Source organism: Talpa occidentalis, unplaced genomic scaffold (assembly GCF_014898055.3).
Source record: "Talpa occidentalis isolate TD23 unplaced genomic scaffold, MPIMG_talOcc4v2.1 talOcc4.16, whole genome shotgun sequence".
In the NCBI taxonomy this organism is placed as follows: domain Eukaryota; kingdom Metazoa; phylum Chordata; class Mammalia; order Eulipotyphla; family Talpidae; genus Talpa; species Talpa occidentalis.
Genome location: NW_023601653.1, coordinates 73,038,935 through 73,063,151, shown reverse-complemented (window position 1 = coordinate 73,063,151; position 24,217 = coordinate 73,038,935). Strand labels below are relative to the sequence as shown.

The window sequence follows — 24,217 nt, the reverse complement described above, 5'->3', positions numbered from 1 at the left end:
AGAACATCTCCAAGTATCTTCTGCACATCACGGCCTAATAGGCTGCGGGAACGGGGAGAACAGGCACAAATACCCACGTCAAGAGCGCTCTCTCCCATGAGCCTCTCAGCGGGTGGGGGTGCAGGGACTCGCCCCGCACCCACAGCTTCAGAAGTTCAAGAGAACACCCACAAGATGGGTCTCCTTGCATCAGTCATGCTCAGCTTCCCATCTACCCTCTTTGGGGAACATGCCCATCTTAGGAAAGGGTATTTCCCCTGAATGTTGGTCTTGATATGGAAAATATTCCAAAGATTCTGAGCAATGAGGAGGGTTACTCTATACACACCCCCCAAGGGCTTGGAGGAGGCTAAGCTGAACAGGAAAAAAAACAAAAACAAAAAAGGAGAAAATAGCTAATTTTAACAGAGAAAATAAGTCTTGTGTGAATGAAACCACATTTTTAAACTTAAGAAGTGTCGGAACCACACATACCTCAGTGCACGCCATGTAAATGGAAACACAGGAGAAGAACACGCCAGCCAAGATCCAGGAGCGGAGCACTCCTGCTCACCTCCGCCCAGCCCAAGGGAGGCAGAAACCATGGGACCCTGCCCCAAGCCAGCTGCTCCTTGAGGCCCTGGGCACACAGCCCAAGTTTCACCCTCAAGAGATCTCCCCAGGTACCCACCCAACCTGCCAAATGAGCACCTAGAGACTAAGGTCTGAGTATGGGAGACTGTGGGTTGAAGGCCTTTCTTTGACAGGAGAGTGGCGAACAGCTGGAGGGATGCATTGTCCCAAGTGCGAAGAGAACAGCACAACAAGGTCATAGCATCTTACCTTAGTTACATGCTCTTCCTCCAGGTCATCCTCATCCTCATCCACTCTGCAGAAAACAGAAGAAAGTCTTCTCAGTGATCTCAAGTCAACTAAAAAAAACATTTACTGAGCATCCACTACATGCCGGATACCAGGCCTGGACATGAACCAGGAAGAAGTCTCTCCCCTCAGAGGTCAACAACTGAGCCAAGCAGGAGACAGGCAGACACAACCAGAGATAAGGTTTCACCCAAGCAGGAGCTGAGTCCCCGCCCCCAACCATCAAATAACACCCCCACCCTCTGCTGTTGCCTAAGCAAAAGAAAGGGGTGCAGGATGTGCAAAGCCCAGGTTCAATGTTTGTTGGGCATCAAGGGCTACTGTCCACCCTCCAGCTAGGAGGGTGAACTTCCCAGTTTTCCATGACAAAGTGGCTCTTTATCATCTCAGCCGTGGACGTGCCATTCCCTGTGCCCAGAATGCGCTCTCCCTATCTCCCCACCCCACCTCCTCCCTTCACCGAGCCCACTTCTAGTCAGCCTGCTCTGCCCTCTGTGACCACCCCTGGTAGGCTGGCTGGCTGGCGACACATTGCCACGGCCCCTGCTCTTTGGATACCCAATCTCATTCAGGATTGTTTTCTGTCTTGCCCACCAGGCCACATGTCTACAGACAGGAATGGATGTGCCTTATTTCTGCAGAGCGCGGGGTCCAACTCAGCCAAGCATGAGGCAAAGCTTCAGGTTCATGTCCTGAGTGACACTGTACCCGGTGAGCGAGTAAACATGCTGTTGATCCTACCCAGGTACATCCCTTTCCCCATGGTGCCTCAGTGTCCTCCCCAGCGATGTGAATTCAGAGCCCATCAGCACGGGGGGCGGGGAGGAAGGTCAGCCCTGCATTTCACGGCTGTATGTTTAGTCAACCTTAGTCTAGACTCCTTAGAAAACACATAATCTTTCACATGAACATCACGAGTTTTCCTGTTCTCCAAGAAATTTAAGTAAAAATGCTAATTACCATGGTCTATTAGAGTTATTTAAGGTTGGTTTCCTCGTCAGTAAAGTGAGCCTGGACTGAAATCACATGCCACGTGGTGCACAAAGTCAGCAGGAGCCAGGTGAGTAGCTGGATGTGTGATGAAATGAAGAGTAAAAACTTTATATTCAGAACCGGTCATGTCCTCAGAGAGGATCATGCCTCTCAAAATTGGAAGCCATCAGATGGAATGGAAGCTAATTTGCAGGATTAATGGCTCTGGCCTGAACCCTCAGGAGCACCTTGTTTCTCCAACATTGTCCATCTCCATTCAAGTTCACTACCCCTGTGCCCAGAGGGCTCTGGGGAAAAGGCAGAAGAGTGGCCAAGCAATCCTGGAGGCAGGCAGGGGAGGGCTGACAAAGTACTCATACTGTCCAGAGCAGGAGGAACAAAACAGTCTAATCTCAGCCCTGGGAAGGGTCTGCAGTTCTGGTCTCAGTCCAGAAATCTGTGGTTAGGGGCAGGATTCCAAGCCCCCGCCCACCAGAGAGGCCACTCCTCTTCCCTCTGGATCCTGCAAAGCACTTCAGTGAAAGAAGACGAGGCAGGAGGTGATTTATGGAGGGTGAAAAACACTCATGACACAAACCTTTATCACTGTGGCCCATTTTTTTCTTCTAAAAAGTTTTAAATGAATATAGAAGTCTCCCAATTATCACTGCTGCGGGGCTTGAAGACCATGCTCCTCACCTTGGCTGTTAGTGGGAGGACGAAAAGTGAAATGGCCAAAAGCTGTAAAAGATACTGGGAATCTATCTTGGTAGTTCTGAAAATTTTTTGCATGAATTGGGATAGTGGTCACAGATCTGCCAGTAAAATGAAAATCATATTACCACTAAAATGCACCAACTACTCTAACTTTTATAAATAATTTCACAAGGGGCCTCCCTGGTGGTGCAGGGGTTAAGTCTCAGAGCTATCAAGCTATCACCAACCACTGTGGCATGAGTTCCATCCCTAGCCAGGGAGCTGACCCACATGGCACAACAGACGTCTCCTGTCTGCTCCCCTCAGCAGTGTGTTTCACTAGATCTACCTGTTCTGCTCCCCACTGTGTCTCTGGTGAATCCTCTCATCACACCCCTGCCCTGCCCTGGTACCTCTGGCCTATACCCCAGTCCTTATATGCATAACATAAAATCTTTTTTTAAAAAATTATATTTTGGGGCCTCCCCGGTGGCGCAGCTGTTGAGCGCTGGGTTGCGAAGCTGCCCGCAGCCTCTGCAGCGCCGGTTAGATCCCCGGCTGCTCCCCGGCCACCAGGCGAGGGTCCCATATGGTGCGCAGACCTCTCCTGCCACCGCTGCTCCCCTCGGCAGTGTACTTCGGTCCTTCTGCCTGCTCTGCTCCCCACTCTGTCTCTGGTTAATTCTCTCACCCTCTTGCGCTTCTGACTGTACCCAGTATTTGTATAAATAAATAAGTAAATAAATACATAAATCTTAAAAAAAAATTATATTTTGGCAGTTAATTTACAAAGTACCAAGACTATACTATGAGAAAGGACAGTCTTCAATAAATCATGTTGGGAAAACTGGACAATTTCATGCAAAAGAATGAACACTGGATCACCATCTTACACCACACACATAAATCAACTCAAAATAGATTGAAGGCTTAATGTAAGACCCGAAATCATAAAAATAGGGTTACTAGGTTCCCAGGCATCAGTCCTGGTGGTGATTTTTTGGCTATGATAACAAATACACAAGCAACAATAAACAAGGGGGACTGTAGCAATGGACACACCAACAAAATGAAAAGGCAACCTATGAAATGGGAGAAAATATTTGCAAAAACCATTTATCTGATAAGGAGTTAATATTCAAAATATGTAAAAACTCTTACAACTGAATAGCAAAAAACCCCAAATAATCTGCTTTAAAAATGGGCAAAGGAATTGAATAGACATCTTTTCAAATATATTCAAATGACCAAAAGATACATGAATAGGTATTCAATATCCCTAATCATTAGGGAAATGCCAATCAAACCACAGTGAGGTATCACTTCACACCTGTTGGGATAGCTGCTAAAAATAGAAGAGATCTAAGGCCTCCCCGGTGGTGCAGCAGTTGAGTGCTGGCTGCGAAGCTGCCCGCAGCCTCTGCAGTGCCGGTTCGATCCCTGGCTACCAGTGAGGGTCCCACATGGCGCGCAGACCTCTCCTGCCGCCCGCTGCTCCCCTCAGCAGTGTATTTCATCAGTCTGCCTGTTCTGTTCTCTGCTCTGGCTCTGGTGAATTCTCTCACCCTCCCGTGCTTCTGACTGTACCCTGTGCTTGTATAAATAAATAAATCTTTAAAAAAAAAAAAGATGAGATCCAGGAGGGGAGGTGGAGAAAGGGAACCTGTGTGCACCATCTGGAAGACAGCATGAAGGTTTCTCAACATTTACTTTAAATTAACACATGATCCAGCTATCCCACTCCTGGGTATAGATATATCCAAAGGAAATTATATCATTATCTCAGAGATCCCTGCACCCCTATGGTCACAGCAGCATTATTCACAATAGGTAAGCTGTGGAAACAACCTAAGTGTTTGTTGACTAATGGACAAGGACACGGAGACAGAAACACACACACACATTATTGAGACATAAAAAGAAATTCTGACATAAGTGGCAATACAGATGAACCCTAAAGGCATTATGCCAAGTAAAATAAGTCAAAAAAAGGCAAATACTGTATGATCCCATATGTGGAATTCAAAAAAAAAAAAAAAAATACCCAAAGAATTAAGGAGTAGGAGAAATCGGTGATTGTGGTCAAAAGGGACATTTTTACTATATGAATAAATTATGAGGGTCTAATGTCCAGCATGGTAACTGGTGAAAAATATCCTATCATATACCTGAAAGATGAGCAGATCTTTAATATCCTCACCACACACATGTACATTAACTAAGTGAGGCAATGGATGTGTAAACGAGCCTCACCAACAGTCACCATTTTGCAGTATACATAAATCAAAGCATGACGCCATCCACCTGACATTCACAATGCATGTCCACATATCTCAATAAAACTGGAAGAGAAAGTCAGGGAATGAGACCGCTGGGTGGCCGAGGTGAAGTCAGAAGGTGCATTGCAGCCACCCTGTGACGGAGCATAGATTCACCAGAGGTGGGCTTCTGGGAGCTATGCTCAGACTGTCCCAGTGACCACAGTGTCACCAACAATGTGGGACAAGTGCGACCTTTGGTACCCATGAGAGCAACAGAAGACCTCTGCCAAGGTGGGGCCCAAAAAGGGATGGCTCTACAGGCACATCCATGCCTTTGGGGAAGAGCCACTTAACTTCAGGCCCTTCCAATGCCCAAACGGGTTCCCTTCCTTTAAACTTCCCACCATTTGCTAATGTATGGAGAACAACATCCCAACCTGTCAGTGGCTTATGAGGCCTGAAGAAACTGACATCCACCTTGTCTCCTGCTTCTCTCTTCTTCAGTCTTTGGCATCTGAGCCCCTTCCGGTTCCTTGAACACACAAAGCCTATTTCCATCCCCACACACCATGCTCCAGTCCCTGACAAGCACGGCTCTTGCTCAATCTTCAGATCTTGCTCCAAAGTCACCTCCTGACTACTCCACCTGGAGATGCCCCTTTGTCCTGTCCTGTTTTCCTCTTAGGTAAATGTGCTCATTTCAAATAAGGACTCAGTTTTCACATGTATTGTCCATCTCCCTCCACCAAGCGCAAGCCCCCCTGAGGCACTTCATGTCTGTCTTAATTCATTTAGTTCAATAGCTTCAGGGTCTAAACTGTGCTACACCCAGATCAAACTCTCAGAGGGCACCAGGGAAATCAAAGTCGGAATAAAAGAGGAGGATCTCATGAGGGACAGGGTGGTCATGAAGGTACTACTTGTTATCTTGACTATTTCCTAGTGAGTAGCTCCGAAATGAGAAGCCTGTGACCCTGGATCAACATCAGCCTATGGTAAAAAGAAAACCACAGGTTAAGGGTACTTGGTCTTTGTCATAAATGCTACACAGTGTGGCCAGGTAGCTAAGAGCTTGAGATCTAGAGCCCGATCTGCTGGTTCACGTGCCAGCTCCTGGGCTTCCTCGCCTGGTGGCCTCGGCCAGGCATTCCACCTTGCTGGGCTGTAGCTGCCTCACGTGGCATGTAGACACACTGTCGTGAAGCTAAGGTGTTAACACATGTGCAGCCAGAGGCTGGCAGAGAAGGGCTGCCAGTGTCACTGATGTGTCTCAGGAGAAGCCTGGCTGAGAGAGGGGCAGGTGGCTGGCAGGCCATCCCTTCCAATGCCTGTGACAAAGTCAGCCTCTCAGAGCATGAGGAAGAAGCTGTTTCTTAGGAGCCCTGAGTAGAACTGGGCAGGGGTAGTGGGTAGAGCAGAAGCACGCCTCACCCACTAGCTGCTCCCTTCTCTTCGTCACTCTCATACTCGGCAAGGACCAGCTCCTCCTCCCCAGACGCCAGCTGCTCCAGCTGCTCGGCCCCTGTTCCTGCGGCCAGCATCTCCTTGCTGAGGCGGAGGAGACGCTCAGTCTCTTCTTCTTCCTGTCTCTTTACAGGGGTATTGCAGATGGGAAAAGACAAAGAAACCTTAGTTCTGGTGTCCCCTCCTTAACCAACTCAGCTGCACTATGGCTGTCACCAAGGATAATGTACACACCACATGCTAGTAAGCCTCACTGGTAGCTACACCCCAAGTGTTCAGTTCCAGCTCCTCCACTGCGGGGTGATGAGAACTTAGCCAGTAGGGATCAGGAAGACACTGAGGTGCTGGCCACTCAAAGGAGCTCCACCATGATGCCTAAGGACAATGACAGTGCCTGGACACCACCCAGGTCACTCCAGAAGACACTCACCACGCGCTTGGCTGCATACTTGAGCTGCGCGTTGTGGCGGATCTGCTGCAGGCGCTCTTCTCGCTTCTTCCTCTTGACCTGCTCCTCCTAAAGAGGGAAGGAGCCACAGAGGAAACTCCTGCAGGGAGCCCCACAACTGGCCTTTCACAAAGCACCTGGGCTGCTCAGTCACCTGGCTTTTCAACCAGGCAGGTCTCCCTTCAACAGCCAACACTCAAGATTGCTGCCACAGCCGCCTGAGCCTCGCCCTCACTGCCATTAGTTTGTACTCTCTCCTGAAACCACACGTTCTCAGTGACATCCATTCCTAATTGAGCTTGCAGCTGCTGAACCGTGTTGCCAATGGCAACAGTGGGGTTCCTTTCCCAGGTGGGTAATGAATGGAATCTGCCACCTCCGTCTAGAGAAAGCCTATTGATATCAGCTTTAAAAAGACAGCAAGGGCAGAGCACCATTGACTCAAGAGACGCAAAGAGGCACTGCCAGGGCAGAGAACACTGACAACTGAATCTCAAAAATCAGCCCACAATAACCATGTGAGCCCAACTTCCTGGATCCACTCCCACCCCTGGTTATCCTAGACCTCACCCTGAGTCGGTCCACCAAATCCCGTTCTTCTTTCTTCTGCACAAATTGAGTGACCCAATCGGGTTCTCCAGCAGGCTTCAGAGGGCCTGGGCTCTCTTGGCAGGAAGCAGAGAGAAGGGGGGACTGGTCCTTCCCATCAGTTAAGGGGACAGTTCCCGCTTCAAGGAGACGTGCCTCCTCTTGACGCTTCTTCTGCTCAAAGTCTCGAAGCCAGGAGAGGGCCCCACAAATGATACTCAAAGATTTTCCCTAAAGGAGGAAAATGTTTTCAGAAATAGAACACAAAAAACAAAGCTTTCCAAATGACTCAAATGGAATACCATTTTAATAGAGTCTTCAGGAAAGATGTGACTTTAAATATCAGAGGGTAAGACCAGTCTGGGAAGGAATCAGCACGAGAGTTAACTAGGAGAAATGAACACAAATACAGTTCTTCATTTAATTACACAGCTCACAGCGCCTAAAATAATTCCAAAGAGGCCTACCAAGTTAGATATTAAGTACTGCAAGTTACCATAATGTAATTAGAAGGTGAGAAATTAAATAGCCCTCCCCCCAAACAATTAAGGCCATACTTAAGAGCACAAATCCCACATACTTGCTAAGGGGGAGCCATGTGTAGCTGAGCATTGGTGCAGCCAAGGAGCAGACCCACTGATCCCATGAGTCCCAGAGTTAAAACCTCTTAAAAGCAAGCCACCTGCTCTGAAAACTACACCCTTGATTTAGAGACCAGAATTTTCCCTGTGGGTCCTCGTTATGGTTTGCCTGGTGCTCCCCAATTCATGGTATAGTCCTAATCCCTAGTTTTTCAGAATGTGATCTCATTCAGAAATAGGGTGACTGCGGATGTATTTAGTTAAGAGGTGAGGGGCGCCTGGGCAAGGCAGGCTGCTGAGCCAAATCTCACACTTACCAGGGCTGTCATCTTACAGTGACCTCTCTAGGCTTGTTTCCACAGCAACAAAACGGGTAAGGCAACAGTGCCATCCTCATATTGTTGCCACAAGCACTAAATTAATCCTCATTAAGCTTAATACTTACACCAGGATTAGAATACCTGGTACATAAATGAGCAATTAAAACTAGCTCCTCTTATGGTATTAAGAAAAAATATTAATATTATCCTGGGATGAGGAGGCCTGTGACAAAGGGCACTTCTAAAGAACGAATGGATCACATATCTTTAAAGGCTTCATATACACCATTTCTTTTAGCCTTTCATAAATACTGAGTGGCAAAGACCGCACTCCCCAGAAGAATTTGGGGGGACAGCCGATCTATGCTGCCAATGAAAAGGGAAGTCACTGGCTAAACTGTCACCGAGTCAGGGGCAGAGACATGCCCCGTAACAAAGGCCCAAGGACAGACACCTGGTTCGAGAGGGGGCACCCTCTTGAAAGCAAGCTGAGGGGCCTCCTGGTGATACAGAGGTTAAAGTCTCAGGGGTATCAACCTATCACCAGCCACTGTGGCATGTGTTCAATCCCCAGCCAGGGAGCTATCCCACATGGCATAGACCTCTCCTGTCTCACCCGCTGCTTCCCTCAGGAGTCTATTTCAGTCAATCCACCCATTCTGCTCCCCACTCTGTCCCTGGTGAATCCCTTCACTCCCCGCCACCTCTGGCCTACACCCCAGCTCTTGTATGCATAAAAAAAAGAGAGTTAAAAAAAGTTCCTAAGGATATAGTCAAAGTTATCTTCCAAAACCAAAGGTGGGTACTAGTTAACATGAGGGATAAGGTTATCTGAGGCCATGCAGTTCTATATCCTGTAATACGTAGGACCACAAAAGTTTTAGAGCAGAAAACGTTAAAAAGATGTATAAACGAAATGCTCATCACAGTTATGAAATGAAGTATCCACAATATACCTAGCTCTGAGCAATGTTATTTCTTGGGATACCATTCCAGATTACAGTTATAAGATCCATGCCTAGAAAAGTAAATTCATTCCTTCTACACATTATAGTAGGACAGGGTTTGATGCTGGTAACACAGAAGCAGGTGGAGTGCCCTAGAAAATGCCCACCAACATAAACTTCACACACAACCTAACAGGCATCAGTCACTGCAAAACTTGGGCTCCAGGCTTAAGGACGCCCAAAACTACCATATTACACAAGTTTATGCAGCAGGCATAAAGGCCAGAGGTCAACTCAGTGTGGTGGATTCCTGAAAGGTTTCAAAATGATGACTTTTAAAGGGAAAACAGGCCTTATCAGGCAGTAAAGGGGAGAAATCTGGGCAGCTAAGGCAAGAGGACCAGCAGGTGAGGTGTGGCACATCATGAGAACTCCACTCAGGACATAAGATGGCATGGCATTGCCTGTAGGCAATGGGCATCAGTGGCAGGGAAGAGCTCTCCTAGGGGTATGGCTAGAAGACATCAGTGCAAAAAGCAACAAGTACACAGCAGCGGGGAGGAGGCCACATCAACAATGAAGGGCTGAGTGGAAGACAAAGACATGTGGATTGCGCAGAGGACTGAAATGGACAACCTGAGAGGGAGGGCGGAGAGGGTCCCTCAGATTAAACAAGGGGGAATAAACAAACACTCATTCTTCTGTGTTCTTTTTCAAAACACACTACAATTACACCAAAAAGGTTCATACCCACACCCCCCAAAAAAGTGGAAGCAGAGACAAAAACAAGTTGTAAGAGAAATGGGACATACAGGAATAGAACTGCCTGCCGTGACCTCCCCTCAGAAACACCCAGAAACCAGCAGAAATGTGACATGGTGCTGAAAACAAAGGGACTGGCTGAAATTCTTTAAAAGAATTAGATCCCTAGTTTGCAGTCCCCAATCCTCACAGAAGACAGGAAGTTTATAATGTAATAAATATATAGATATTAAAATATAAAAAGACAGGAAGTTTATTCTTGGGAGAAGACAAGCCAGGGTCTTAGAGACAGAAGGCTGAGTGAAGAGTGGAAAAAGAGGGCCAGGTTGAAAGCAGAGCATTAAGCAAAAGACTGCACCCCTAAAACCACTTCCCAAGATGCATTGGGGAATACTGGCTATCAGGCCTGACTCATAGGCAGAACTGCAAAGCTTTCTCTGGAAAACTAAATGGCTCCAGGGAAACTCCTATAGTGCAAGAGAGAAGTGGGAACAGTTGACTGTAACCCTGCTCATCCTCAAAGGACAATCTCCAATAAATCTCTCCCTGTCCCAGACCAGGAAAAAAAAAATTTAGTGGGCCCTGACAGGATCCCTCCAGCACTCACTAACCTCGTTCCTGAAGACTAAACCAATGTTTAGTCTATAAAAAAAGCCAAAGTAATTTTTATGTTTCTCAACATCAAAGCAACTGTGTGACCAAGAAATCTGGAAAGTTTCCATGGTTTCCAGTGCCATTTAAATTCTCCTCTGCCTTCAGCCTAATTTTTCTCATGTCCTGGAGCCGTGTTTAACAATTTCATAGAGGTGAAAGAACTGCTCTGCCCAACTTCAAACCATAAAAATAAAATCTCTGCAGAGGCAAATAAGTATGCAAGGCTGCCTCTGAGCCGTAATGATCAGGGTCTCCAAGGGCCCTTAGGCCCCAACTACTCATACTCACAGTGCCAGTAGGACTCTCAAATATCCCAATCTTGCCAGTCTCCAACACCTGGTATAGCGCTGTCATGAAGTCTTTTTGGATGGAATAGGGCGTGAAGGGAAAAGGGAAATGAATGTCACCGGCCTCCTTGGTTTTATCAGCCATGGTCCTAGGGAGAAAAAAAAAAAATCTGGTAACTGAATAGCCAAGAAGTATTGGCTTGAAATCTACAACTGCTCAATACTAATTATAGAATTTCTCCTTAGGTTGTTGGCTTTTTTCCCCAAGCAGAGACCATAACGTGGGTATCTTCATGAAGTTTTATGAAAAGCGCGTGATCTACCTAGCAACATTTATCAGAAAGGAATAAAAATGGCGTAGGGGAGCCCATGAACAGAGCCCCCGAACACTTCACCTGGACTGCCTTGGCTGCTTAGACACGTTTCAAATGCCTCTCTACGAAGACAAAGACTTCCTCCTGAAGACTTATACGAGATCAAGGATGGAGCTCATAGTTCCTTCTGCAGCATTCTTCGCTCAGTGCTCTGCAATGCAGCAGCCACATGGAAAACTGTTCTAACTTTATCCTGTTGTGTGGCGACACCTAGTCAAATCATGACACACAGGCAGATGTACAAGTACAGCTTTTTTCCCTGGCACAAGTTAACACCTACTTCCCTACTTTACATGTATCTTTCAGTCACGTCTCAGTTCATCCTACCTTTCATCTCCAGTCAAACCAGAGTCACTTCCTAGAAATTTTCTGGCCTCAAGAAATAAGAGCCTACTGGCTGGTTCCAGTCTCTTTATGGTAACTAAGCCCTGGCTGGAAGAGCGTCTCAATACCAAGACCACAGTATTTCTGTCCTTGCTAGCCTAGGTCTAAGCAAAACAACTTTGCTCCATGTTTATTTCATCTTTTTCTCCTCTTGTGAACCTCTCTAATAGCTTTAACACACCCTTTCTTCCTCTAATCACCATTTGGAGAATTATTTCCTCCTTCCTGACTCCCACACCTATCTTTGGAAGTCCCTGCCCCAAGCAAGTAGGGAGGCCCACCCCTTTTAATGTTAATACTAGAAATATTACAATTATTAATAAATCTCAAAACATTTGCGTGGTGCCTCTACCACTTGGGGCCTCTGCACCTGTGTTTGAAAGAACTGGATAAAGCACTCCTGCGTGACTGCCTAAGACAATGGCCCACATCATGAGGCAGTCGGGGACTCCTAGGTAGCCACTGACTGATTCTGTGGCCATGGTGTGAGGTGGTCTGGAAGTGGCTCAGAAATTACACCAAGCACCTGCACAGAAGTCCTCCCTATATACGTGGCCGACATGTCCCCTCCTGTTCCCCACAAAAGTTGATTGCCCTTTGTCTCCCCTGGACCCTGCTCCTCCTGCCATTGTCCCATCATCAATCATGCTTGTTCATTACTGCTAATAGGAAGAGGGCTGCCTCTTGCCTTGCAAACCTGCTTCATGACTTGTCCTATGGCTTGTGCATGCCCAACCACCAGACATTTGCATCCTACATACATGGCCTCAATAAGGGTAGTGATGGTGTCAACTGTTTATGAGGGGAAGGTAGCTGTTATGATGTTCCTCCGGTTACACATTAGGGGAATAGTTAAATGACTAGTTAAATGACTAGGAGTAGAAGGGTAACCACAGTAAGGGTTATTCAAAAACTAGGACAACTTGGGCCTCCCTGGTGGCTCAGGGGTTAAAGTCTCAGTGCTATTAATCTATCGCCTGCCACTGCAGCATGAGTTCAATCCCGGCTAGGAGGCTAACCCACATGGCACAGCAGACCTCACCTGTCTCGCCCACTGCTCCCCTCGGCAGTGTATTTCAGAAGATCCGCCTGTTCTGCTCCCCACTGTCTCTGGTTAACACACACACACCCTGGCCTGTACTCTAATTCTTGTATGCATAAATAAATAAATCATTAAAAAAAATTAGTCTTTAAAAAACAAAACCAGGACAACTCAATATTAAGAGGGAGAAATCAGAAAATGGTTAAAGCATGAAGGAAATCATAAGAAAGGTCTCTAACAAATTCTGAGCACTACTATGTGTTTAATACTCTTCAGGCCCTTTTATTTCCATTAACTCAATCTACAACTCCGTGCAACATGGGATGGATACCACGATGCTTACAGAAATTAGATAGTTGTTCAAAGTCACAACTACTCAGAGGGAAATCAGGGATCCAAGCCCAGGTCCATATGGCTCTGTTTCAGTCAAATTCATCAGGTTGCAAAAGATACGAGCATTATAGCAAAAGGGAGATTGAAAAAAACACTCAATTCTTAATCTCTCAGTATCTGGGAAAACCAAGAAGAGAAGCCACTGAAAGGGAGGACCTGCTGCGGACAGGAGCGACAAGCAATCCGATCTCAACACAGCATCAGGAATGTCACCAACACGTCAGCACCCTGACACTGTCATTCTTCTGTTCAGTCACAGTCACATGGGCAGCCACTGACTCACTCTGTTCACCTATGGCTTCTGCTCACTCACAATGTCAGGCTGCACATGGCTTCTTCAGCCTCCTCTACTTTTTAGTTTCAACTCCCACTGCCAAGTGAAAACTGAAAATTTTTGTCACATTTAATTCTAAATTCCAAGAGAAAAATCTGATCTCATCTCCTTTCAAGATAAATTACTTGTAAGCCTACAGATGATAGGTGAGATGCCCAGGCAGACCTAATCTGATATTGGCTCCCAGGACCCCTGCAACCTGGGGAATGAGGAGTCCTCAGTATTTAGGACTTGGCTCACCTCAAAGAAGCTTCTCCATCTATATGGTTGTCCTATAGCGGTCAAATGCCATCCTCCATCTCACTCCCCACCCACACAACCACACACTGCCCTGCATTAAGTCACTCTTGCTGAAATCAGGATTTGAACCCACCTCTACAGAATCTCTAAGCCCCTAAGCTTTACAGTTCATCACTCTTCCTCCCACCAGGATGAGTAGGGCGGCAAGAAAGACTTGGTTACCAAACTTTAGAATGACAACATGAAACAATACGGAACAAAAGTAATTATTATTTCACTTCCCCGTGGGTGGTAATTACGGATCTCATTATTCCAGAAGCAGCACAAGCTAAATCATAAGTGAAAGTAGGGTTTAGATAAATCCATGAATAATGGATTCACTAAGCACAGTGAAGGATGTTTCAAACAAGTTTCTGACCCCTTCAGGTGTGCAGGTTGGCTGCACAAATGGCACCCTGACCTCCCACTAAGTCCTCCCTAGACTTCCCCACCACTACTAAGGAACACACCAGCACAGCAACTCACATGCTCATTAAGTAAGGTACATGCAAGTTCTGTAAGTGTTCATTTTCTCCAGTCTCCAATTATCACTTGTTATTAATTGGGTATATACACTACTGCCACACACTTAACTATGTCTCCCCCAAAATTCATGTGTTAAAGCCCTAATCCCCCACGGGAGACTAATTGCAGACAGAGCTTTTAGGTCATTAAGGTTAAATAAAGTCATAATGACACTGCCGGTGTGATCTGTTAATTTAGCCCTTAATCCACCACAGGTTCTTGAACCACGAAGCAGTGAAAAGGAATTCACATTTTACATTAAGCAAGCAGAGAGAAACAAACTATGTTTAAGAAGGTAAAGAAGGGCCTCCCCTGGTGGCGCAGCGGTTGAGCACTGGGGTTGAGCGCTGGGCTGCGAGGCTGCCCACAGCCTCTGCAGCACCGGTTCGTTCCCCTGCTGCTGGCGAGGGTCCCACCAAAAAAAAAAAAAAGGTAAAGAAAAGTTTATTTAGGAAAAAAAAAAGAAAGAAACGTTTAATTTAAAGGAAGAAAGTAAAGACTCCCAACTATGCTGTACCTGGGAGGGGAAGAAGCGTTGTGGGCCGTGTCTAGGGGTATTTAAACCTTTTTTTCCTGTAAACTCTGGTCATTCCCTTTGTGACTCTCTCCCAGTGGCCGTACTCCCCGGGGCAGCTGTGTCCAGCTTCCCAGCTCTTATCTGGCAGTTTACCTCCCCTGTCCAAGGTCTTCTCTCAAGTTTTACTGTCTTTGTTTAGTCCTCCTGGACTTTCTGTCCTCATCTCTAGAGTGTATTTTGGTTAGCACCCCTTAGAATTTACTGTCCTTATCTCAGAATCCCTGCCTGCACTGTCCCTGAAGCTGCCTAATGAACCCTAACTTGCCCTGGGACGCAGTAAGAGTGTGGTCCTACTCCTTATGAAAGACTGGGAGCCTTATGAGAGGAGGAAAGGAAGGGACTCTCTTTTCCAGCCAAGCGAGGGCACAGTAAGAACAGACAATCTGGGCCTCCCCGGTGGCGCAGCGGTTGAGCGCTGGGTTGCGAAGCTGCCTGCAGCCTCTGCAGCTCCGGTTCAATCCCCAGCTGCTCCCCGGCCACCGGAGGAGGGTCCCACATGGTGCGCAGACCTCTCCTGCCGCCTGCTGCTCCCCTCAGCAGTGTACTTCGGTCCCTCTGCCTGCTCTGCTCCCCGCTCTGGCTCTGGTGAATTCTCTCCCCCTCCCGCGCTTCTGACTGTACCCAGTGCTTGTATAAATAAATAAATTAAAAAAAAATCCATTAAAAAAAAAAAAAAAGAACGGACAATCTGCTAGTCAGGAAGTGGCTCTGCAGTGAAACAAGCCAGCTCTCTCTTCCTGCCCCATCAGATAAGCATTCCTATTTGTCACATTTAATAAGATTGTCTTCTTGCATTCTAAGGAAAAAGGATATCTCTTCTTGCATTCTGAGGACAAGGAAGGCTATCTCCAAGAGGATATTAGGAAAGTTAAACATCTAAGGAAGGTAAACATCAGGTGTTAACAAAGCAAGCTGGCGCTCACATGAAATCTCCAGACACCTGCATCAAAAGGACATGCCGACCCTTACCCACCTCCCTTTTGTTTTAAGGGCGAGTCTGCTGTCCTCAATTTGTTGTTCATCAACAAATTAAACTACTTTCCTTCTCAAACTGTTCCCTTTTATTGAGGGAGGGAAACTGAGGCCAGTCTTTGGGACTGACTCCTCACAAGGAACCAAACAGGTCAGCTTCTTGACCTTACACTTCTCGGCTGTAGAATTCTTTAAGTAAATAAAACTGCTATTTAAGCCATCCATTTATGGTATTTCATGACAGCAGACCAAGGAGCTGTTTTGCGTCTAAAAAGCTTAAACTTCACATCCCTGGGAGACAACAGGCTCCAAGAGAATTCACGGCCTCTGGTACAGTTACAAATGGCCAGTCTCTTAGATAGGCATGAACAAATCTGTCCTTCCCCTATTTTCTGACAGGTTTGTCTTTGATGGGCATTAACAAGATTAACAGTTTTGTCTTTCCCCCATTTGTTGATTTATCTTTATGACCCAGTCTCCCAAATGAGCATTCCTGCATTTCAAGGATGAGAAAGTTAAACATCAGCTATTGAAGAAAAACAAGTTGGTGACCACCTGTCTCAGTGCTGACCCCCTCCCTCTCCCCTTTGCAGACCCTGGCCCATCTCCATTTTTTTTTTTTTTTTAAAGATTTATTTATTTATACAAGCACTGGGTACAGTCAGAAGGGCGGGAGGGTGAGAGGATTCGCCAGAGCAGGAAGCAGAGTAGGCATAAGGACAGAAGTACACTGCTGATGGGAGCATCGGGTGGCAGCCATCTCCACTTTTTTCCCCCTTTGTGTAAATACCCCTGCCCTCTGCCAAAGAGCAGGACCGTTGTCTCTCAGACATGAGTCTGCTGCCCTCATTTGTCAACAAATTAAAACACTTTCCTTTTCCTCAAACTCTGTTTCCTTTTATTGGCTAGGGAAGCTGAGGCCTGCATTCCATAATACCTCTGTGAATCAGAATTCGCACAGAACTGTACTTCAACAGCTGGGGAGATGAGATCTAGCACAGAACCCCACATTCTCACCTCGCTCTAGACTTGTCTCTATCCCAGCTCCATCCTCACAGCTCTCACACTGGGTATTGAAAAACCTGCTATGACTTATTTGTATTTCTAGGACATTCCCTCCAAACTAATGAATTCCATTCATTCTAGTCCCTTCGATTAGACTCCCTCCACCTAGTCTCCAAAGGGTCAGCAGCACCGCGAAGTCAACAGTTTGTTTGGGCTCTGGGGTCAGACTGCCATTTCTGGGATCCCAGCTGCCTCCCTACTTAAGTTAATATCCTAACTTTTGGGCCTCCCTGGTGGCGCAAGGGGTTAAAACGCAACCTATGAAGCTGTCCACAGCCTCTGCAGCACGAGTTCAATCCCCAGCCCGCCAGGGAGCTACCCACAAGGCGCAGCAGACCTCTCCTGACTCGCCCGCTGCTCCCCTCAGCAGTGCATTTCAGTCCATCTGCCTGTTCTGGCCCCACTGTTTCTGGTGAGTCCTCCCACGCCCCGCACCTCTGGCCTGCACCCCAGCTCTTGTATGGACAAATAAATCTTTAAAAATATATATATATACTAACCTTCACTTTCCTTATCTGTGAAAAGCGGGAAAAGCAAGCGCGCTCCCGGGTCGGCAGAGATGTTAGATGCTGTCCGGAGAGTGCTCAGCACGGGGCCGCGAAACTGAAGCCCCGGGGGTGTCAGCGCCCGCCCTAAGGGACTCCCCCCATCACCTGCAGGCCCCGGCCTCGTTACCTCCCCTCCCCCCATACTTTCTCGCCCGTCAATCACACACGGCCCTCGCCCCCGGTTCCAGAATGTTTTCAGTCGCCTACTCGCTCCGCCCCCTCGCAATACCCCCCCCCACTACCCCCACCCGCCTTCTCTGCGTTTCTGAACCTGCCCTTTCTCGTCTCCGCGTCCCCAACCCAGTCCCCTACGCCGCGCTCACCCTCCCCGCCGGCAGGAAGGCGTCGCCGCGGTGTGGCGTCCCCGGAGTCACAGGGGAACGCCGCAATTTGAACTCGCCGGGGCGCTCTGACGACGTCGATCCGGGAGGAGCGTGCGGCGCTGCCACGCCCCCACGCCGCTGCGCGTGCGCGTCCCGGGGCGCGGCGTCGGGCGGCGTCGGGCGGCGTCGGGCGGCGTCGGGCGGCGTCGGGCGGCGTCGGGCGGCGTCGGGCGGCGTCGGGCGGCGTCGGGCGGCGTGGGGGGGTGTCTCTTTTGGCGCCACTTCGCTGGGCGGGCGGGTTCCGGGCCCGGGAAAGCCGGACGTGAGGGACGTGAGAGGCGCCTAATCCCGCTGCCCTCCAGCCCGCTGTGGGCCCGTGTGGCTGCGCCTCCTCCAATTAGCGCCAAATGCACTGAGCCCCGAACAGCTGTGTGACGTGATAAAATGGGCTGGTGTTTACGCGGCACCTGCGGGGTGGGATGCTGTTGCCAGAATCGGGACAATGTCTGGGTGCAATTGAATTGGGTTGAAAACCAAGCCCCCCGGGGTGGAGGGAAGCAAATATTGTCTGAAAAATGTAAAAAATGATAAATGTTAAAAATTTTTAAAAATCTAAAAAATAAATAAATAAATGATAAAAAATAAGCCCCCAGGCCGGACCCAGCAGGCAGGTGTGAAGGTTTGAACAGATAAGGCTGCCTTGGGGATAAGGCCATTGAAAGGTCCCTGCAGGAGGCCGGAATGCAAAAATCCACCTGGAAGCCCACCTGGGAACAGGAATGCGGAAGCCTGCCTGGAGGATGCAGACAATGAACCTCCCCTCGCCCTGTTAGGGGGAAAAGGATGTCCTAAAGCTATACAAATCTTTTCTCAAAGAAACTGCCCCCGCCCTACAAACTTTTCCCCCAGTAAGAACCCAGTCTCCCACCTGACCTCTCCTCACCCTATAAAAGCCTGCATCCCCTGACTACTTGCGCGGCTTCACTGACCCCCCCTTGGGTCCCTGAGGTCTGCCCAGGGCGCAATAAATTTTCCCTTCCTTTGAGAAATTTAGCCTGGCTCTTCTTTTTTTTACCTTGCCAAACCTTTCAGCCATAAAACTGCTACAGCCCCTTCCCCTGGGGGCCATCCTCTTACAAAACCAACCACCATGGCCAGGAAAGCCAGCCCCGGCTCCAGGAATACTGTACAGCTACTGCTGCCACTTTACCACAAGTTCTTGTCTCGTGAAGCCGTACAAAGGAATTCACAGACTTTTCAGATAAGTAAGCAGAGAAAAGCAAATCTTGTCTTAGAAGAAAAGTTTATTTTAAGAAAAAGAACGAAGAGTCCCAGGTATAAGTTACCTTGTGAGAGGTCCATGCAGGAGGCCTGAATGCAGGAGCCAACCAGGAAGCCCACTTGGGGGGCAGGAATGCGGATACCTGCCTGGAGGACTCAGACTATGAGCCTCCCCCCTCCCCCTAGGAGTCTCTTCTCAGACAAAGAACCTCTACCTGCCCCACGAAACTCCCCCCGCCCAACAAACTCCCCCCCCCTCCCCCCCCCCCCCCCCCCAGCCATAGGAGCCCAGTTTCCCACCTGACCTCTCCTCACCCTATAAAACCCTGATTCCCCCTGACAGCGTGCGCGGCTTCACTGACCCCCACCTTGGGTGCGTGAGGTCCGCCCGGGGCGCAATAAACTTTCCCTCCCTTTGAGAAATGTAGCCTGGCTCTCCTTTTCTTTACTGCGCCGAACCTTTCACCTTGGAGGGGCCAGGATGAGCCAGTATGGGGTCTGGCTTCAGGAATATACACTTTATTTCCCTCATTATCTTAAAATTCCAGTGGTCTTTCCCTGATTGGTTAGTTCTCAGGTGGTCTCACTTCATCTGCTCCTGAGACATACGGCTAGCTAGGGTAATTAGGCATGAGACACAGGGCAAGCTAGGAATTAGGCAGTTTTGGGGACACTGCAGGAGGGGACCTCAGAGAATTAAGGAAGGCTTCAGAGATAAGGGCAGCAAGAGGAGTGTAACCAATTCCACTAGGAAAAACAAACATCCCAGGACCAAGGACAACATTGTTAACGCTGGTCCTGGTTTCCTTCAGGTGGTAAAGGGAGGCAGAGATTGGGGAAATGGAGAGTGGTTTAATTTATGGACACATTAGAAGGGCAGCTGTTTAACTTCAATGCAGGGATGCCCATCCAGAGGACTGGGCCATAAAGATAAAGATGCAACAAATGGGGAAAGACAGACCTGCTAGATAAGGAATGTGAACATCCCCCACTCAGTAGCAAATTAAGTGAGACAGCCGAGAACTAACCAATCACAAAGAAACTGGTGGAGCTTTAGAATAATGAGGGAAAGAAGGTCTATATTCCCTGAGACACGACTCCACTTTGGCTTCCTTGCCCCTCCCTGGCCTGGTTTCATGGCCTGGGAGTCCTACTTTATTTCTGTTCCTTTTCTCCTCAATAAACTTTTTCTTTCTCTAAACAAACCTGCCTCTTCTCGCTTGCTCGCCTGAGCGTCTGCAAAGTTCCTGCTGCGGCTTCGTGAGACACCAACCCCAAGTGGCCTAGTGGCTGGGGCTCAGCACTGCCCCTGCAGCCTGGGATCCGTTCCTGGCTGGGAGACTAGGCCTGACAATTCCGGTATCACTCCTGAGCAGGGGATCTTCACATACCTTATCCTTCATTGTACTCCTTAGTCAATGTCTTCTTGACCTTAGTCCTGGGATGTTTCTTATTCCCACCGGAAAGAGACACAGGGCAAGTTAGGGTAATTAGGCAATTTTAGGGACACTGCAGGAGGGGACCTCTGGAGAATTGAGGAAGGCTTCAGAGATAAGGGCAACAAGAGGAGTATAACCAATTCCACTAGGAAAAACAAACATCCCAGGACCAAGGACAACATTGTTAACGCTGGCCTTGGTTTCCTTCAGGTGATAAAGGGAGGCAGAGATTGGGGAAATGGAGAGTGGTTTAATTTATGGACACATTAGAAGGGCAGCTGTTTAACTTCAATGCAGGGATGCCCATCCAGAGGACTGGGCCATAAAGATAAGGATGCAACAAATGGGGAAAGACAAACCTGTTAGATAAGAAATGTGAACATCCCCCACTCAGTAGCAAATTAAGTGAGACAGCCGAGAACTAATCAATCACAAAGAGACTTGTGGAGCTTTAGAATAATGAGGGAAAGAAGGTCTATATTCCCTGAGACACGACTCCACTTTGGCTTCCTTGCCCCTCCCTGGCCTGGTTTCATGGCCTGGGAGTCCTACTTTATTTCTGTTCCTTTTCTCCTCAATAAACTTTTTCTTTCTCTAAACAAACCTGCCTCTTCTCGCTTGCTTGCCTGAGCGTCTGCAAAGTTCCTGCTGCGGCTTCATGAGACACCAACCCGTGGGGGTCTAGTGGCTGGGACTCAGCGCTGCCCCTGCAGCCTGGGATCTGTTCCTGGCTGGGAGACTAGGCCTGACAATTCCGGTATCAGGAATTCGTTACGTTCCTCTTGATGTCTTTATATCTGGAGGCTTCCTTAACTCTCCTGAAGTCCCTGCACTGTCCTTGAGGCTGCCTAATTATCCCTAACTTGCCCTTGGATTCAAAAACCTTTCCCAGAATGAAGCCAAGGTCCCTGCACTCCAAATCCAAACTCCAGGTTGATAGTGTCAGAATTGAATTAATTACTTGTGGCAGAAAACGCACACCTTTTACAAACTTTCAGAAAAGTTTGTAGGGATCATCTAATCCAATCTCTCCACTGCGCAAAGGGGACCCCACACCCAAGGAAGGACAGGTACGTTCTGTTCTAAATAGAAGATGCACTCCCTAGAGCAGGGGTGAAACTTCAGCTTTGTTGTTGAACATGGGGCAGCTATCTGATGGTACAGAAGCCAAAAACCTTTTGAACAAAGAACCAGTTTAATGCAAGTTCACCTGGCAGGAGACTGAAGGCTTGGCTCAACTCAGTCTCCCCAAGCATAGGGCTTGGGCAATTTTTTAAAAAAAGATTTATTGGGCCTCCCCAGTGGCGCAGCGGTTGAGCGCTGGGTTGCGAAGCTGCCCGCGGCCTCTGCGGCGCCAGTTCGATCCCCGGCTGCTTCCCGGCCACCGGAGGAGGGTCCCACATGGCGCGCAGACCTCGCCTGCCGCCCGCTGCTCCCCTCAGCAGTGTACTTCGGTCCTTCTGCCTGCTCTGCTCCCCACTCTGGCTCTGGTGAATTCTCTCACCTTCCCGCGTTTCTGACTGTACCCAGTGCATGTATAAACAAAACAAAACAAAGAAAGAAAGAAAAAAAAAAAAGAAAGAAAAACATGCCTCTATTAAAAAAAAAAAAAGATTTATTTATGCATACAAGAACTGGGGTACAGGCCAGAGGTGCAGGGGTGAGAGGATTCACCAGAGACAGGGTGGGGAGCAGAACAGGCAGACTGACTGAAATACACTGCTGAGGGGCGCAGCGGTCGAGTCAAGAGAGGTCTGCTGCACCATGTGGGTAGCTCCCCTGGCTGGCCAGGGATCCAACTCAGGCTTCAGAGACTGCAGATAGCTTCATAGTGCTGTGCTTAACCCCTTGGCCACCAGGGAGGCCTGCTTTGGGCAATTTTTAAGGAGTTGAGGAACAAAGAAAAAAATACTGAAAATGCAAGTTGGTAGACTAATTGGTAGCTATCCGCTAAATGACTATTTAGCTCCACTTAGGTTCAGAACTGCAAGAAGACTGAACACCCCTTTCTTCATTTCTGAATGTTGTCTGCTGGAGGATAAGAATAGAAAAACCGGAAAGGAGGCGCCCCAAGACCAGAAACCTGGCTCACACAAGGAGGTGTGGGTAGAAGGGATTGACATAGCCATTGACTGACTCAGCTATAGAAACCAAGATCCTTAGGTGCCAGTGCCTAGATTACAAATCATAACATCAAAGAGGGCATCAGACTGCTGCTGTAGGGAGTGTGTAAAGCACAGACCCAAAGGTAAAGATATGGAGATTGAATCCATTATAGAATCTCCAGTCCCTTTCAGATTCTGCATAATTATTCAACATCAGCAGCAAACAGGCCACTCCATATAGGAATGGCCCCTCCCAAAGAGAAGTCTATAGGTGCAGTCTCTGCACTGGCATGGGTCAGCAGTCTTTCTGCCCACCTGTGACTATGCAGGTGCTTCCTAGTACCCACTCTCTCCCTCTGCAGGGCAGCAGCCTTCCTGCATGGTCACAGACGGGCAGCCTTGGGAGAGCTGCCTCTGCTGAGGGAGGTCAGTGAAGAGAAGACCCGGCATGGCCACCAGTCATGCGCAGCCAGGAAGGCTGCTGCCTGGAGAGGGAGAGAGTGGGAGGTGGGGAGCACCTGCATAGGCATTGTCTTTTCTGTATTGTTTCCTAGTTGTATTAAAGTTCCTCCCAATTAAAGTCGCCTATGTTTTGTGTTGATGCGGCAGATGTTGTGAGCCAGCCGCAGCAGTCTGGGTGTCAGGGGTTCCTGAAGGATGGGAAGGCGTTGGCGCAATTGTAGAGGAAATGGTAAGGGGAGAAGGGGAAGGAGGAGCCGCAGACACTTGATCAGGGTGCTGACATCATCCTGCTGAGGGTCTCAGCAGCCCTTTATTTATACATTTCAAGCAAACTGTGAGTGCATAAGCATATCATCACATCTTTCTCAAGAACAGTCAAGTGTCTATTTGCCCACATGCAGAGATTATGACATTTATTATTTTTCGACTTAAAGAAGGCACAGTTGCTCAACAAAAGTGTTCTTAGAGTAGTCTTTTACCTTAAACAAACAGTCATTTTATTACTAGCAAAAACCTTACTCTACTACTGCAACTAACATTTCTATGTTTGCCATAGTGAAGAATTAACTAAGGGCTAGGGGAAACAAAGGGCAGGAAGTTACCTGGGGGAAGGGAGACAAAGGAATTTTTTCTAACTAACCTACAAAGTTTAGACTAACATATAGCCAAATGATTAAAGCAAAAAACAGAAGGATTTTATTTAGAAATTATCATCTATATTGTTTTAGCTTGACCAGTCATAAAATTGCTATTGACTTATTCTTGAATGCATACTCTAACAGCTACCATACCAATTGTCACCTCCTGGGGAATCAGCCCTAAACAAACAGGAAGAATTTAGCAGGAGTCAGCTATGGCGCCTCCTGGCTTATTAGGAATTTTCTTACACTTGGAGCATGGATCTCGTCTGCCACCCAACTGCTATCTTTAAAGTAATAGAATTTCCTTCTCCAATTAGCCCTTGCCTCAAAAGACCACATCTCCATATTAAAGACTTGGCCAAGGGATGTTTATAGCCTTTTGTTCCCAGAAGTTTTTTCACTTGTTAATGTATGGCCAAATGTTGACTGCCTTTTGGCAGAGAAAGACTAATTTTATAAAAAATGTAATAATTGTATTACGCAGTGCCATTTGCCATCAAATTGGTTATTCAGTAATTGATCAGTATTTGCAGTTTTACTTTTAAATGCATATTTTTAGCAATGGTAGAAACCAGCCATAAACAAATGAGGAGAATCTTGGAGTCAGCTAATGAGATTCCTGATTTTTCAGA

General features: G+C 47.8%; 1 protein-coding gene across 4 annotated transcripts in view; it reads right to left on the bottom strand.

Moving 5' to 3' along the window:
• Nucleotides 1-17,778, bottom strand: part of DDX11 (DEAD/H-box helicase 11) — a 35,732-nt gene extending 17,954 nt beyond the window's left edge. Inside the window, exons 1-8 of one of the 4 annotated variants that reach the window (XM_054696542.1) lie at nt 17,658-17,778; nt 17,287-17,389; nt 11,237-11,425; nt 10,843-10,990; nt 7,273-7,521; nt 6,685-6,771; nt 6,222-6,379; nt 823-868 (exon numbers count right to left, since the gene is read on the bottom strand). In XM_054696542.1, coding sequence (XP_054552517.1) covers nt 823-868; nt 6,222-6,379; nt 6,685-6,771; nt 7,273-7,521; nt 10,843-10,986 — 684 coding nt within the window. In that variant the 5' untranslated portion in view covers nt 10,987-10,990; nt 11,237-11,425; nt 17,287-17,389; nt 17,658-17,778. The remainder of the gene's footprint in view (nt 1-822; nt 869-6,221; nt 6,380-6,684; nt 6,772-7,272; nt 7,522-10,842; nt 10,991-11,236; nt 11,426-17,286; nt 17,390-17,657) is intronic. The other 3 variants (XM_037514561.2, XM_037514560.2, XM_037514559.2) reach the window with 3 other exon arrangements.
• Between the last annotated feature and the right edge of the window lie 6,439 nt (nt 17,779-24,217).